At 43.0% G+C, this 12,418-nt stretch overlaps 1 protein-coding gene across 2 annotated transcripts in view; it reads left to right on the forward strand.

Annotated features, from left to right (window-relative positions):
- NT5DC3 (5'-nucleotidase domain containing 3) overlaps positions 1-12,418 on the forward strand; it is a 55,180-nt gene that overhangs the window by 9,043 nt on the left and 33,719 nt on the right. For both annotated transcript variants that reach the window (XM_060166875.1, XM_060166876.1), the window contains exon 2: positions 9,122-9,306. In XM_060166875.1, the coding sequence (XP_060022858.1) occupies positions 9,122-9,306 (185 nt within the window). The remainder of the gene's footprint in view (positions 1-9,121; positions 9,307-12,418) is intronic.

The following is a 12,418-nucleotide window of genomic DNA, read 5'->3' on the forward strand; positions in this document are numbered from 1 at the left end:
GGAATGTAGAAATATGTCACGAGCTAAGAAATGTGACCTTGAGCTGGTAACCTTGTCTCATCTTCATTTTTCTCCTGTAAAGTGGGGATAATAACTAGTGTCTCATGCTAAGTGGGGTCCATTCACATTGCTTCATATGGTGCCTGGCACATTGCAGATGCACATAATTATTAGCCACTAGGATAACTTGTTGGTCCATTGAGACCTGGGAAGATTCAAAGAAGGCTTTGTGGTAGTATAGTCATTCCTAGGACCCCGAGGACACCAAAATCCACGGGTGCTCAAGTCCCTTATATAAAATGGCATAGTATTTGCTTAGAACCTAAGCATATCCTCCCATATACATTAAATCATCTCTAGATTACTTATAATACTTAATAAATGTAAATGCTGTGTGAATAGTTGTAAATACAGTGTAAAGGCTGTGTAAATAGTTGCTGGCATGTGGGAAAGTTTTACTTTTTGGAACTTTCTGGAAAAAAAATTTGGGGGGGGATGTTTTCATTCTGCAGTTGGTTGAATTCGTGAATGTGGAACCCAAGGATATGGAGGGCTGACTGTAAACGGGGCAAAAAGGAGGCTTTTCTTCTGTTTTTTGAAGCTCTAAAATTCTCTGGGAAAAAGTTTTTTTTCCCATTTTTCTCTTCTTCCTTTTCTTCTTCAGGGGCTTCATATCTTTATATTCTTTTTCTAGGAGAACAGCTTGATGTCTACGGCATATTCCAAAAAGAAAAAGTCTAATTAATTAAAGAAAAATGACATCTTAATGTCTCTGAGACTGTGGCTTTTCCATTACCAAAAAATTGAACTTCAAGGATTTTCAAGTGCATTTCAGCTTTTCTGTTCGAACATTTTCCTGTTAACATGTTTGGTTCCTGAGTTCAGATATCTGAGATGTGTATGTTTGGGCCTCCACATGGAGCATGTTTTCCCCCAGGTTTTGCTTTTTAATATAACTGCAGTGAAATCTTTGGGTATAAATCTTTATCTGCATCTCTTGGTACTTATTGCCACCCTGCTTTCCGGAAAGTTCGAACTGGTTTATACTCTTATTAAACAGCAAGGAGTGAGGCTGCCCATTTCCAGCACCAGCACCCACTCTATGTTCTATCATTAAAAACAAAAAGGGTAGAAACCCCACCCCCCCCAAAGAAAACCGCATACAAATAACAGCAACAACAGCAACGAAGACACCACTGTAGTCTCATTGGAGAAAAATGGTGTCTAACTTTTCTTAGCCAAGTGACACAAGCTTATAATAGAAAAAAGTGTAACTGAAATAAAAACAGTAAAACCATTGATAATCCCACCTTTCAGAGAGAGCTACTCTTAACTAATTGTCTTGTTTTTTAAAAAATGAATTTATTTATTTATTTGCTTTTGGCTGCATTGGGTCTTTGTTGCTGCACGCGGGCTTTTCTCTAGTTGCGGTGAGCGGGGGCTACTCTTCGTTGCGGTGCATGGGCTTCTCATCGCGGTGGCTTCTCTTGTTGCGGAGCATGGGGTCTAGGCGTGCGGGCTGCAGTAGTTGTGGCGCGCGGGCTCAGTAGTTGTGGCTCGCGGGCTCTAAAGCACAGGCTCAGTAATTGTGGTGCACGGGCTTAGTTGCTCCATGGCTTGTGGGATCTTCCCGGAGCAGGGATAGAACCCATTTCCCCCTGCATTGGCAGGTGGATTCTTAACCACTGTGCAACCAGGGAAGTCCCTGTCTAATTGTTTTAGTTTGATTTTTTAAAAAATAATTGGAATGGTTGAACGTTTATTAGCCATTTAATTTCCTTTCTTGTGAGATATAGTCTTTATCTTTTTGTTTATTGGGTTTATATGGCTTTTTCTGTTTTTTTTTTGCGGTACGCAGGCCTCTCACTGTTGTGGCACCTCCCGTTGCGGAGCACAGGCTCCGGACACGCAGGCTCAGCGGCCATGGCTCACGGGCCCAGCTGCTCCGTGGCATGTGAGATCTTCCCGGACCGGGGCACAAACCCGTGTCCCCCGCATCGGCAGGCAGACTCTCAACCACTGCGCCACCAGGGAAGCCCCGGCTTTTTCTTTTTTTACATTAAGGATATTAGTCTTTGCTGTTTATCTTTTAATTTTGTCTAATATAACCCTTTCCCCCCAAATTTGTGATACTTTTTGATACACAGATGTTTAAAATTTTTATATTGTAAATCTGTTGATATTTTTCTGTTTTGATTTATTCTATTGCTTTTACATTTGGAAAGTTATGTTCTATCCTGAGATGAAGTAAATAGTAGTCTATATTTTCCCACCTTTTTAATATTTACAAATAAAACTTAACTCTTTGATTCACATGGTGTTTGTTTTGCAGCATAGTGTGAAGGAACATCTTACTTGACACCCTTTCCATATAGCTAAGCAGTGTTTATTTAGTTAGAGAGATAGACTATTCCAGGTGAATTTTATTCATCAGTATTCAATTACAGTATGTTCTGGAGAACACAGTAGTAGATTGCCCACCTTGTTGAAAATAGGGCATATGAAGGAGGATTTAAGATTGGGAAGACAGACTGAAGTCTGCGTGGGGACTGCCTTTGATGCCATGTTAAAAGTTGAAATTTGTAGGCAGTGAGAATTTTGAGTGGCTGAGTATCCTTGAAATGAACTTTTAGTTAGGAGTCCTTCAGCTGCAAGCAATAAAAATAAAAAAGCCTGAGTCAAACTGATTTAATTTAAGCAAAAAATTGAAAAGATATTTTATGGGCTTGTGCAGTTGAAAAATCCAGAGGTAGTACCAGCTTCAAGCTTGCCTTGATCCAAGTTCAGTTGATGTCGTTGGGTGGCTTCTTTCCGTCTCTTGACCTTGCCCTCCTCCCCACTGGCCTCTTTTTTAGGTTGCTAGAGGTGGTCCTTCATATCTCCAGATTTATATCCTCTTAGGTCCATGTTTGGAAGATACGAATGTCTCTTCCTTGAAATTCCCTTATAAATCTAGAAATTTCCTTGATTGGCCTCATTGGTTCTCTGTGGCTACAGGGGACATATGAGGATAATTGGCTGGAGGTACCTGCCCCAGATGAATCGTGTTGGTGAGGGAATTCAGGGGTTCTCGTTGGCCAGGTTTGGGTCACACGATCTCCTCCCAGAGTCAGGAACAGAACCTCGCCAGGACCTGAATGTTAATCTGAATGTTAGGGAGGGGCGGTTTCCCAGAGCAGTTGAGCACACTGGAGAAACAGAAGATGTGTCAGTCAGGTTAGGCTAGCTTATGCTGCAGTGACAAGCGACACCAAAAATCTCAGCGGTTTAGGCTTAGCAGCTATAACCACAGTTTATTTCTCACTCCTGCAGTTTCCTGGGGCCTCAGGCACTTCTCCAGGGCAGCTGCCCTCAATGTGGTGGCCTAGCCTTCCAGGCTTCTCCATCTTGTGGTGTCTCCATAGCACATGTGTCCATGATTGATACAGCAGGGGAGGGAGTGTGCTCTGGTCTGGAAGTGACTCGTGTCACTTCTGCCCACAATCTGTTGGCCAGAGCTGGCCAGAGTGGGACTGGGGGTGGTTAGGGGTGAAGGGGGGGGGTTGTAATCTTCCCCATGTGCCTGGAAGGAGAGAATGTGAGTTAGCACGAGGTGGCCCAGCCACACTGGGTAGCACACACGCCCAGGGCCCACAGTCACTGCCTACCACAGGCTCCCTCGAGGACCTCAGTTGGTCTGACTCATCCCTTATGCCTCTCCTCCTGACTTTATCTGACCTATTCCTGGGACGGTGCTGAGAGTAGGGCATGTATCCCTTTAGAGCTTCCCAGTGTGGTGTCCCCAAGGGCCGAGGGACAGTCATGTTGCCTTTCTGAGGTCATTAGGAGTATTTCTTGACACGACTCAGGCCATGGATTTCTACTCGGCACTGTCCCCACACACTGCTCCATTAGTCTGGGGGCCTTTATTAAGGGAGAGTCATTGTGCATTTCTGAACATTACAGGGAACACAGTACTTATCAAAAATTGTATTTCCCAAACTCAAATCTTTACACGGTTTAAAAATCTTTCCTTGAATAGGTGGAAAAATGTCTGACTTCTATACCTAAGTTCTGATTTCATTCATACTCAGAAGTAAAGATAAAGTTAAGGCAAGGAAGGAATTCTTCTGTGGTGACCTTACAAAAACAAAAACAAACTCACTGAAAAACCAGCATAACAGAAAATGGTGTAGTGGCTATGGAAAACAGTATGGTGGGTCCTCAAAACATTAAAAATCAGGGGCTTCCCTGGTGGCGCAGTGGTTGAGAGTCCGCCTGCCGTTGCAGGGGACACGGGTTCGTGCCCCGGTCCGGGAAGATCCCATGTGCCGCGGAGCGGCTGGGCCCGTGAGCCATGGCTGCTGAGCCTGCGTGTCCAGAGCCTGTGCTCCGCAACGGGAGAGGCCACAACAGTGAGAGGCCTGTGTACCGCAAAAAAAAAAAAAAAAAAAAAAAATTAAAAATCAGGTTACTATATGATCTAGCAAGTCCACTTCTGGGTATATACCCTGAAGAAGTGAAAGCAGGGGCTCAAAGAGGTATTTGTCCATCCACGTGCATAGCAGTTTTATTCACAATAGCCAACAGGTGAGAGCAACCCAAGTGTCCATGTGTCATCACAGATGAATGGATAAACAAAATGTGGATATACATGCAGTGGAATATTCTTTAGCCTTTAGAAGGCGTGAACTTCTGACACGTGCTCCAACATGAATGAATCTTGAAGATGCTATGCTAAACAAAATGAGCCACTCACAGAAGAACAATACTGTGTGATTCTCCTTACGTGAGGTCCCTAGAGGAGTCCCATTCCTAGAGACGGAACATAGAAGGGTGGTTGCCAGGGCCCGGGGGAGGAGGAATGGGGCGCTGGTGTTTAATGGAATGGGTGTGGAGTTGCACTTGCGCAGGATGGAAAGAGTTCTGAAGCTGGACGGCGGGGATGGTCGCACAGCAGTGTGAATCACCTTAATACCACTGCACCGTACACTTAAAATGGTTAAGATGGTAAATTTTGTGTTACGCCTATTTTACCACAATAAAAATAAGCAAGCACAGAACCCCAGGAAGCTTACAGATGTTTCCTGTAAGGGGTCCACTGCGTGTCCTAGTGCTCTGTGGGATGAGCAGGTGAGTAACCGGAAGCTGGTGCGAGTGCAGGGGGCGCCCAGTCTGCCGCCTGATCCCAGGAAAGGCGCCCACCTCCCAGCTCAGGGTGGCCGCCTTGGAACCCAGCTCTGGTCGGAGCTTTGGGCAGAGCGGCAGAGCTGTCTCTCCATGTCTTTGTCCTCGTTGTGTAGTCTTGCTGTCATCATCCGTTAGGAGCAAAAGGAATTCGCTCTCTAAATTTGTACCCACTCTTGTGTCTGCTTTGGGGAAGTACATAACTGACTAGTCAAGGGCCCTTCTGTTTATACTTGGAGTCCTCAGTTTAGACAGACCGTATTTCCCTGAATGGTTGGCGTTCTTTCCTTTTGCCTTGTAATGACTCGCGTTTATCCTTAGCACTTTTTTGAAGTGATTGCGTAGGATGTTGAGATCCTTTTAAGCTGCTGGTGTTCCTTGTGTTTATTTCGAGTGATGACAAATTAAACATGCAAGCTTTCCGGTGATGATGTTCACGTGATTGATACACCTTGAGCTTTCCCTCCAGTGGGGCGTACACTCCTGGGCAGCTTCTGGAGATGTGCTGACTGTCAGCACCATGTTCCAGCACAGTCGTGTTTCTTGAGGGCTTCACAACTTCTTCTCAGGTAGCAGAAAGGGACGTAGACTTCACTGTCAGCACCTTTCTAAATAGAAACTTCTAAGGTCAACAGGCCATGAGAGCTTCCTTGGAAAGGTCATTTGTGAAAGAAGAGCTTTTGGTCCCTCTGTAAGCGATCGCGCTTCACTTCGTACAGACAATGCCGTGTGGTCCTATTCGGAAAATGACATCCTCTGCGGTGGCCCGTTGATGATGTAAGGCCAGATGGTCTTCAGTGTTGGATGCTGAAGAGCTTAGGACCACTGGCTTCTCCCTTCCTGAGGACTAGTTCTTGTGAACTGTCTGCCTTCAAGTTTCTTGAAATGTTACTATCTTTCTTATCCTCAGATGGATCTTAGTTGCAAAAAAAAAAAAAAAAAAAAAAAAAAGGCCAAGGTTACCATCTCATTGATTTTGACAAAGGGAGCTAAGAAGAAATGGAATTGTTGGTGAATCTTGACTATTTGGATTTTCAGTAGACTTGGTCATATCTGGGTTGTCAGTGGGAGAGAAACTTGGCATCTTACCTGGTGACCATGAATAGGCTTCAGGGGTCAACCTTCCTGAAGTTTTCCACAAAATTTTATTTGTGTTTTTCTGTGGGGAGAGGATTCTATGGCTTCTGTCAGGTTCTCAAAGGGATCCAAGCCCCACAGCTATAAGGAGCCTTCTGAAAGGCTCAGAATACGTCATTGTGGCTGACACAGTGCCCCGATTGGAGTTGTCACCCTGTGAAAGTAGTACTTTTTGGGTATTTCAGGTGGCCCCTGAGAAGTGGATAATGTGAGAAAGAAGTGAGCAGAAGGGAAGGAGGACGCATTGTAGACTCTATGGTAAGCATTGAAATGAGGAAGGATTGACTCCATTGTATTGCGAAAATAAGTGCACCCTTCTTAAATGCTTGTTGATTTCCGTAGTCCTGGAGAAGAGCATTAAGAGCGCAGATTCTGAAGCCAGACTTACCAGGTTCAGATCCCAGTTCTGCTGTTTAGTGGTTGTGTGTCCTTCAGCAAATTATGTAATTTCTGTGTGCTTCTAGTGTCCTCATACATCACGTGGGGATAGTAGAGCCTTTGCCTCATGAGGTTGTCGTAAGGATTAAATGAGGTGATAGAAAGCGCTTCTGAGCATATAGTACGTGGTAAGTGCTTAATAAATATTAGCTCTTACGACAGAGCCAGGAGGTGGCCCTTAGTAACGTGAAGAGTGGTAAAGTACAGATAGTTCAATTTTAGTAGTAAGATGTGGACAGTTCACTTTTCGTGTGTGTGCGTTACAGGTGGTTTTGTACCTATATCTCCAGGAAGTCACCTGCCTTCAGCATTTGTTTACTGATGAGTTGTTTCAGGTAAATTTTGGTGCACAAACATCATAAAAGGTGAGAGAATGCTGTTACATATCCTCTTAGCAAAATGGGACGGTCTGTGTTCTTGTTGCAAAATGTTGCACGATGAGATTCTTTGTGTTAAATGACTACCTGTGAAATGACTGGATGAGAATATTGTACTTCCTTTTTGTCTTTAGAAATATATTGTGCAATCTCTGTCATTACCTGACTCTAGAGAGCTGCTTTCTGTCCCTTTGCATTTATCTTCTGACTCACCTAATAATTGTGAAATGTCTTCTTCTGTCAGTTTTATGCTGGAAAATAGAAAATTATGAATTCTCAACTGTGTTCCATGAAAGCTAAAAAAATGACTGCAGAGATGGTATCTTCAGACTTCTTTGATATACCTTCCTGAAAATGATGTGATAGTTCGGGCAGGGCAATGAGGAAGCTGAAGGATGACGTAGCGATGATTTGCTTCACTATTGCAACATCTTGGGCAATCTCCTGTCATACCCTGCTTTCTTTATTTAGTCTTTTTTTAAAATCATAGGTGAGAATAATTGCTAGATAATGATGAAATAATGCCTGCAATGATAAAATAGCAAAATGTTTCAAGATGTTGGAAACTAAGGTCACTAACCTCCCATACTGCATCTTAGATTTTTAAGAGGATCCAGTGGGCTCATGGAAGTTGTAAGGTAGGATGAGTTTTTGGAAAACCTCCAAGAAAGAATAAAAATCATGAAAATAGCAATCCTCACAAATAGTCAGAACTGCTCAAAAAAGAAGCTCAAAACTAACATAGGATCCAGGGGACCCTGATGGTATCCTGGGGATAATCACATTTCTAACAAACCATCTGAAGGAAATCATCTGAAAGGCAAAGATGAACATCTGAAGGTACTTAATGCTGTTTTTTTTAAACAGGAAAAATACCTAAGTGTGTAACATAGAGTAAAAGGTTGATGTGGCACAATATACCAGAATCTTGTATAATGGGTTTTTTAAAAAAATTAGTTTATTTATTTATTTTTGGCGGCGTCGGGTCTTCGTTGCTGTGCATGGGCTTTCTCTAGTTGCGGCGAGCGGGGGCTACTCTTCGTTGCGGTGCGCGGGCTTCTCATTGCGGTGGCTTCTCTTGTGGAACACGGGCTCTAGGCACGCGGGCTCAGTAGTTGTGGCTTGCGGGCTCTAGAGTGCAGGCTCGGTAGTTGTGGCGCACGGGCTCAGTTGCTCCACGGCATGTGGGATCTTCCCGGACCATGGCTCAAACCCACGTCCCCTGCATTGGCAGGTGGATTCTTAACCACGGTGCCACCAGGGAAGCCCTATATAATGATTTAAATTTATATTCTTAGAAAGTCTGTAATGATAGAACACATATGATAGGATATTAAATTTAGAGTGGAGCACAAAGCTGTGTATATCGTGTGAGGTCAACTATGTAGACTACATACACAGAACAATATGGGCGGCAAATACAGGAAATGTTAATAGTTTTTTTCTGGGTGATGTTACAGTGGGTGATATTTAATTATCTACATGTTTCTCTATCTTCTAAAATCTCTAACTGGCATGTATTCTTTTTGAAACAAAAACAAATCTTTTCGTGATGTCGAAGCAAATATTTTTTTTATAACAGTCTTATTAGGATGTTATGTACATACCATACAATTCACCCACTTAAAGTTTCCCATTCAGTGGGTTTTAGTGTAATCAAAACAGCTGTTCAGCATCACCACAATCAATTTTAGAACATTTTCATCACCCCCAAAAGAAATTCTATGCCCATTAGCAGTCATTCCCTTTCTCCCCATCCGCCAGTTCTAGGCAACCACCAGTCTATTGATACTTTCTGACTCAGTGGATTTGCCTAGTCTAGACATATCATATAAATTGAATCATACAATATGTGGTCCTTTGTGACTGGCTTCTTTCACTTAGCATAATGTTTTCAAGGGAAGGCTAATCACATTTGCACTTTAATTTACTCATTTTGTTTCGAAATCATACTAACCTTTATTTATCATAGGGTATAATGTATTTTTTCCCTTTACTTCTAGAATTGGTTCCTTCAATTATGAGCAACTTGTTGAATCCAGATGCCATCTTCTCAAACAATGAGATGAGCCTGTCGGACATTGAAATCTATGGCTTTGATTATGATTACACCTTGGTGTTTTATTCCAAGCACCTCCACACACTGATATTTAATGCCGCTCGGGACCTTCTCATCAACGAACACAGGGTAAGAGCATGGGGACATCACAGACCTCCTCCCCTTCCCCTTTGGCATTTGAAGACTAGCAGTGAGCTGACCTGGCCTCGTGCATGGCACCATAGACATCCCTTAGTAAATTGTTGCTGAATGAATGAGTAGATTTGGTTCCGTTCCAAATGACTCCATCTGGAAGATAGTTTTTTTAAAAAACCACTGTATTGAGGTATGATTGACACGTGAAAGGCTATATGTATTTAATGTGTATAACTCACTGAGGTTCAGGATAAGTGTGTGAAACCATCATCAAGGTCACAAACTATCCATCGCCTCCCAAAGTTTCCTCCTGCCCCCTTTATTATCATTATTGTTATTTGTGTGTGTGTGTGTGTGTGTGTGTGTGTGGTAAGAACGCTTAACATAAGATCTACCCACTTAGCAAATTTTGAGTATACAATATTGTTAGCTATAGGTACTATGCTATATAATAGATCTCCAGAACTCATTTATCTTGCCTAACTGAAACTCTGTACCTGGAAGATAGTTGTTTGTTTAATAAAGAATCCTTAGATGTCTCTGACAAAGAGACTGTCCCAAGTTACTCATTAGTGGAGATTCAGCCGCGGACGTTTGCCCTCTCCTTTCTCATAGAGCAGTGACATAGGTTCTCCCAAAGCCTGATGCAGTGGCAGACTGTTGAGTTCTGGTTGGAAGGAATTCTTGAAATCATGGGCAATGTTTTCCTCTCATCACTGAATGGAATCGCGTTCTTAAAGAATATTTGACTGTCTTTTGATGTGTAGTGTTGTTGAAAGCTTATAATAAGGAAGGAAGAAAAACACTCAAAACCAAACGTGGTTTTCTCTAGTCTAGTTTGAGTCCATGTTTCAGGAACCAGGATGAGAAGCATCCTCAGAGGTCGTCTGGACCAGTCCCCTTTGAGAACCCCGACAGCATCCCGAGGAGTGTGCCTGGGGTGCAGGTGTTCTGAATTTGGGGAGATTCTTCCGTGGGTTGAACAGTTCTGCCTTCATGCAGCTTTTACCACTGATCCCTCCTCTTCATTCATCCCTTCACACGTTCATTCTCCCTTTACTCAGTCCTCTTCTGTGCTAAGCTCTGTCATAGAAGCAGGGAGGATGCAGGTGAGTAGGATACAGGTGCTGCCCTTGGAGAACCAACAGTCTAGTGGGGGAGTCCATCCTGTAGGCAGGTAAATTAGGAAGCCTCTGCCTGGTGGAGCCCTACAGACATCTGAACAGAGAGCTAGGCGTGTGCAGAGGATGGTTGGAACGACTTTCTCTGCCCGAGGGAATTGGGGAAACAACGAAGGAGGTGATATTTCAGTGGAATCTGGAAGGCGTTTACCCACAGAGGTGGGCTGGGGGTGTGAGTAACCTAGAAACCTAAATCATGAAAACTGATGCTTTATACTTGACTATTTGAGTAATGGGCTGGGTGTAATAGGGACCATTATGCCCTCTAAGACTTCTTTTACCTGTTGGATCATTCTTAGTTTTTCCAACCTTTCTCATTTGGTGTCTTTTCTCATCTTTTCGTCGTCTTGGTCACCGTCCTTTGTGTGTGCTCTGGTTTATCCCTCTCAAACGTGAGGCTCTGAACTGAAGGTGTTACTGCAGGTGGGGTCTGACCAGTGTGGAGCAGAGGGAGCCCATCACCTTCCTGGTTCTGCGTGTCGTACCTTTATAAATGCTGTTTGGATCCTCACCGTTTGGTGCAGTGTATTTCCTGATCCCCTCAGCTTTTGGTTATCAGTGGATTTAATAAGGAACTCATTTGTCCTTATTCAAAATGCAGAAATGGTACTTGCCAAAAATAACATTCCCTTCAGCCACTGAGCTTTCTTTAGTTATGGCCACTTGATCAGATGTAAACCCATCTAGCCACTTGCCATCCAGCTGCATTTCTCCATTTGTTCAAGAGACTCTTCTCTTTGGTCTAACCCACGGTCCTTTCCCTTCACTTTGAGGATGGAAGCAGGATAAGGGCAAGGTGGTCCTGCTCTTGCCCTCCTGTATGTCGGCTTATCCCGTCTCCCCACCACCCCATTGGAGAGTGAGCGGAAGGGCTCTTGCACTGGTGCTGGCATTCTAATCCCAGGTCATCTGCAACGTTTGCTGTGACTGATGCCACTTACAAAACGAAGGTCATTATACTAACACACCAACTGTTGGTGGTCTGCTTAGTGCCGAAAACACGGGTTGTGGAGCCTGACTGCTGGAGTTTGAATCCTGGCTTTTACCACTTATTTCTTAGGTGATCTCGAGTAACTGACCTAATGTCTCTGAGCCTCAGTTTCCTCCTCTATGAAATGGGCACAGTACTTTTCTCACATGTTATTGTGATAATTAAAGGAGTTAATTTCTGTAAAATGCCTGGCACATAGAATACACTCAGTACAGGTTAGCTATTACTACTATTATTTCTGATCTGCGTGACAGCCCTGCAAATGGATATTCACTCTGTATTACAGAGGCTTATGGAGTTCAGCTAGTAGTTCAAGGCCACAAGACCACTGGAGTCAGAACCAGAATTTGAACTTAGATTTGTGTATTTCCAAGGCAGAGATGCTCTCTTGTTTGTTCACGTTGCCTTTTGTGGGATTAATAACACCTTTTCTTTTACCCTGTGGGTTTGTTGTTCATATGAAAATAAAATATTCATGAAGATTAAAAATTTATGAACTTTGGAGAGAAAAGGGAGATGGAATAGATGGGAAAAAGGTACAATCATTATGATTAGAAAAGCTTCTAGATTTAAGATATTTCATTCCCATTATGTCTGTTTGTTGCTTTGATAAAAGAACTATGTCCTAACACTAATTATATCAAGCATATTAATAGAGGCAGTTATGCTAATGCAGGTTTTTCTCTTGTTTTGGATTGGAAAATAATTCTTCCAAGATGCTGTTGGAAGCATTGAGTTTGGTGCCATTTTTTCCTGCCAAAGGCTAAAAGTACTTGTGGAGATGAAAGACATCTGCTTTCGAGACGCCTAGTAATAGAGCAGTAAGTTTGCAATTTAGCGTCTTCCCCAAAAGCAAATGTAAATGTTCTATCCCTTTCGTAATTACCCTTTCTCTTTTGTTTTCACGAGAATAAGTTTTTACAAAAATTGAAAT

This window comes from Lagenorhynchus albirostris, chromosome 11, assembly GCF_949774975.1.
Source record: "Lagenorhynchus albirostris chromosome 11, mLagAlb1.1, whole genome shotgun sequence".
Taxonomy (NCBI): domain Eukaryota; kingdom Metazoa; phylum Chordata; class Mammalia; order Artiodactyla; family Delphinidae; genus Lagenorhynchus; species Lagenorhynchus albirostris.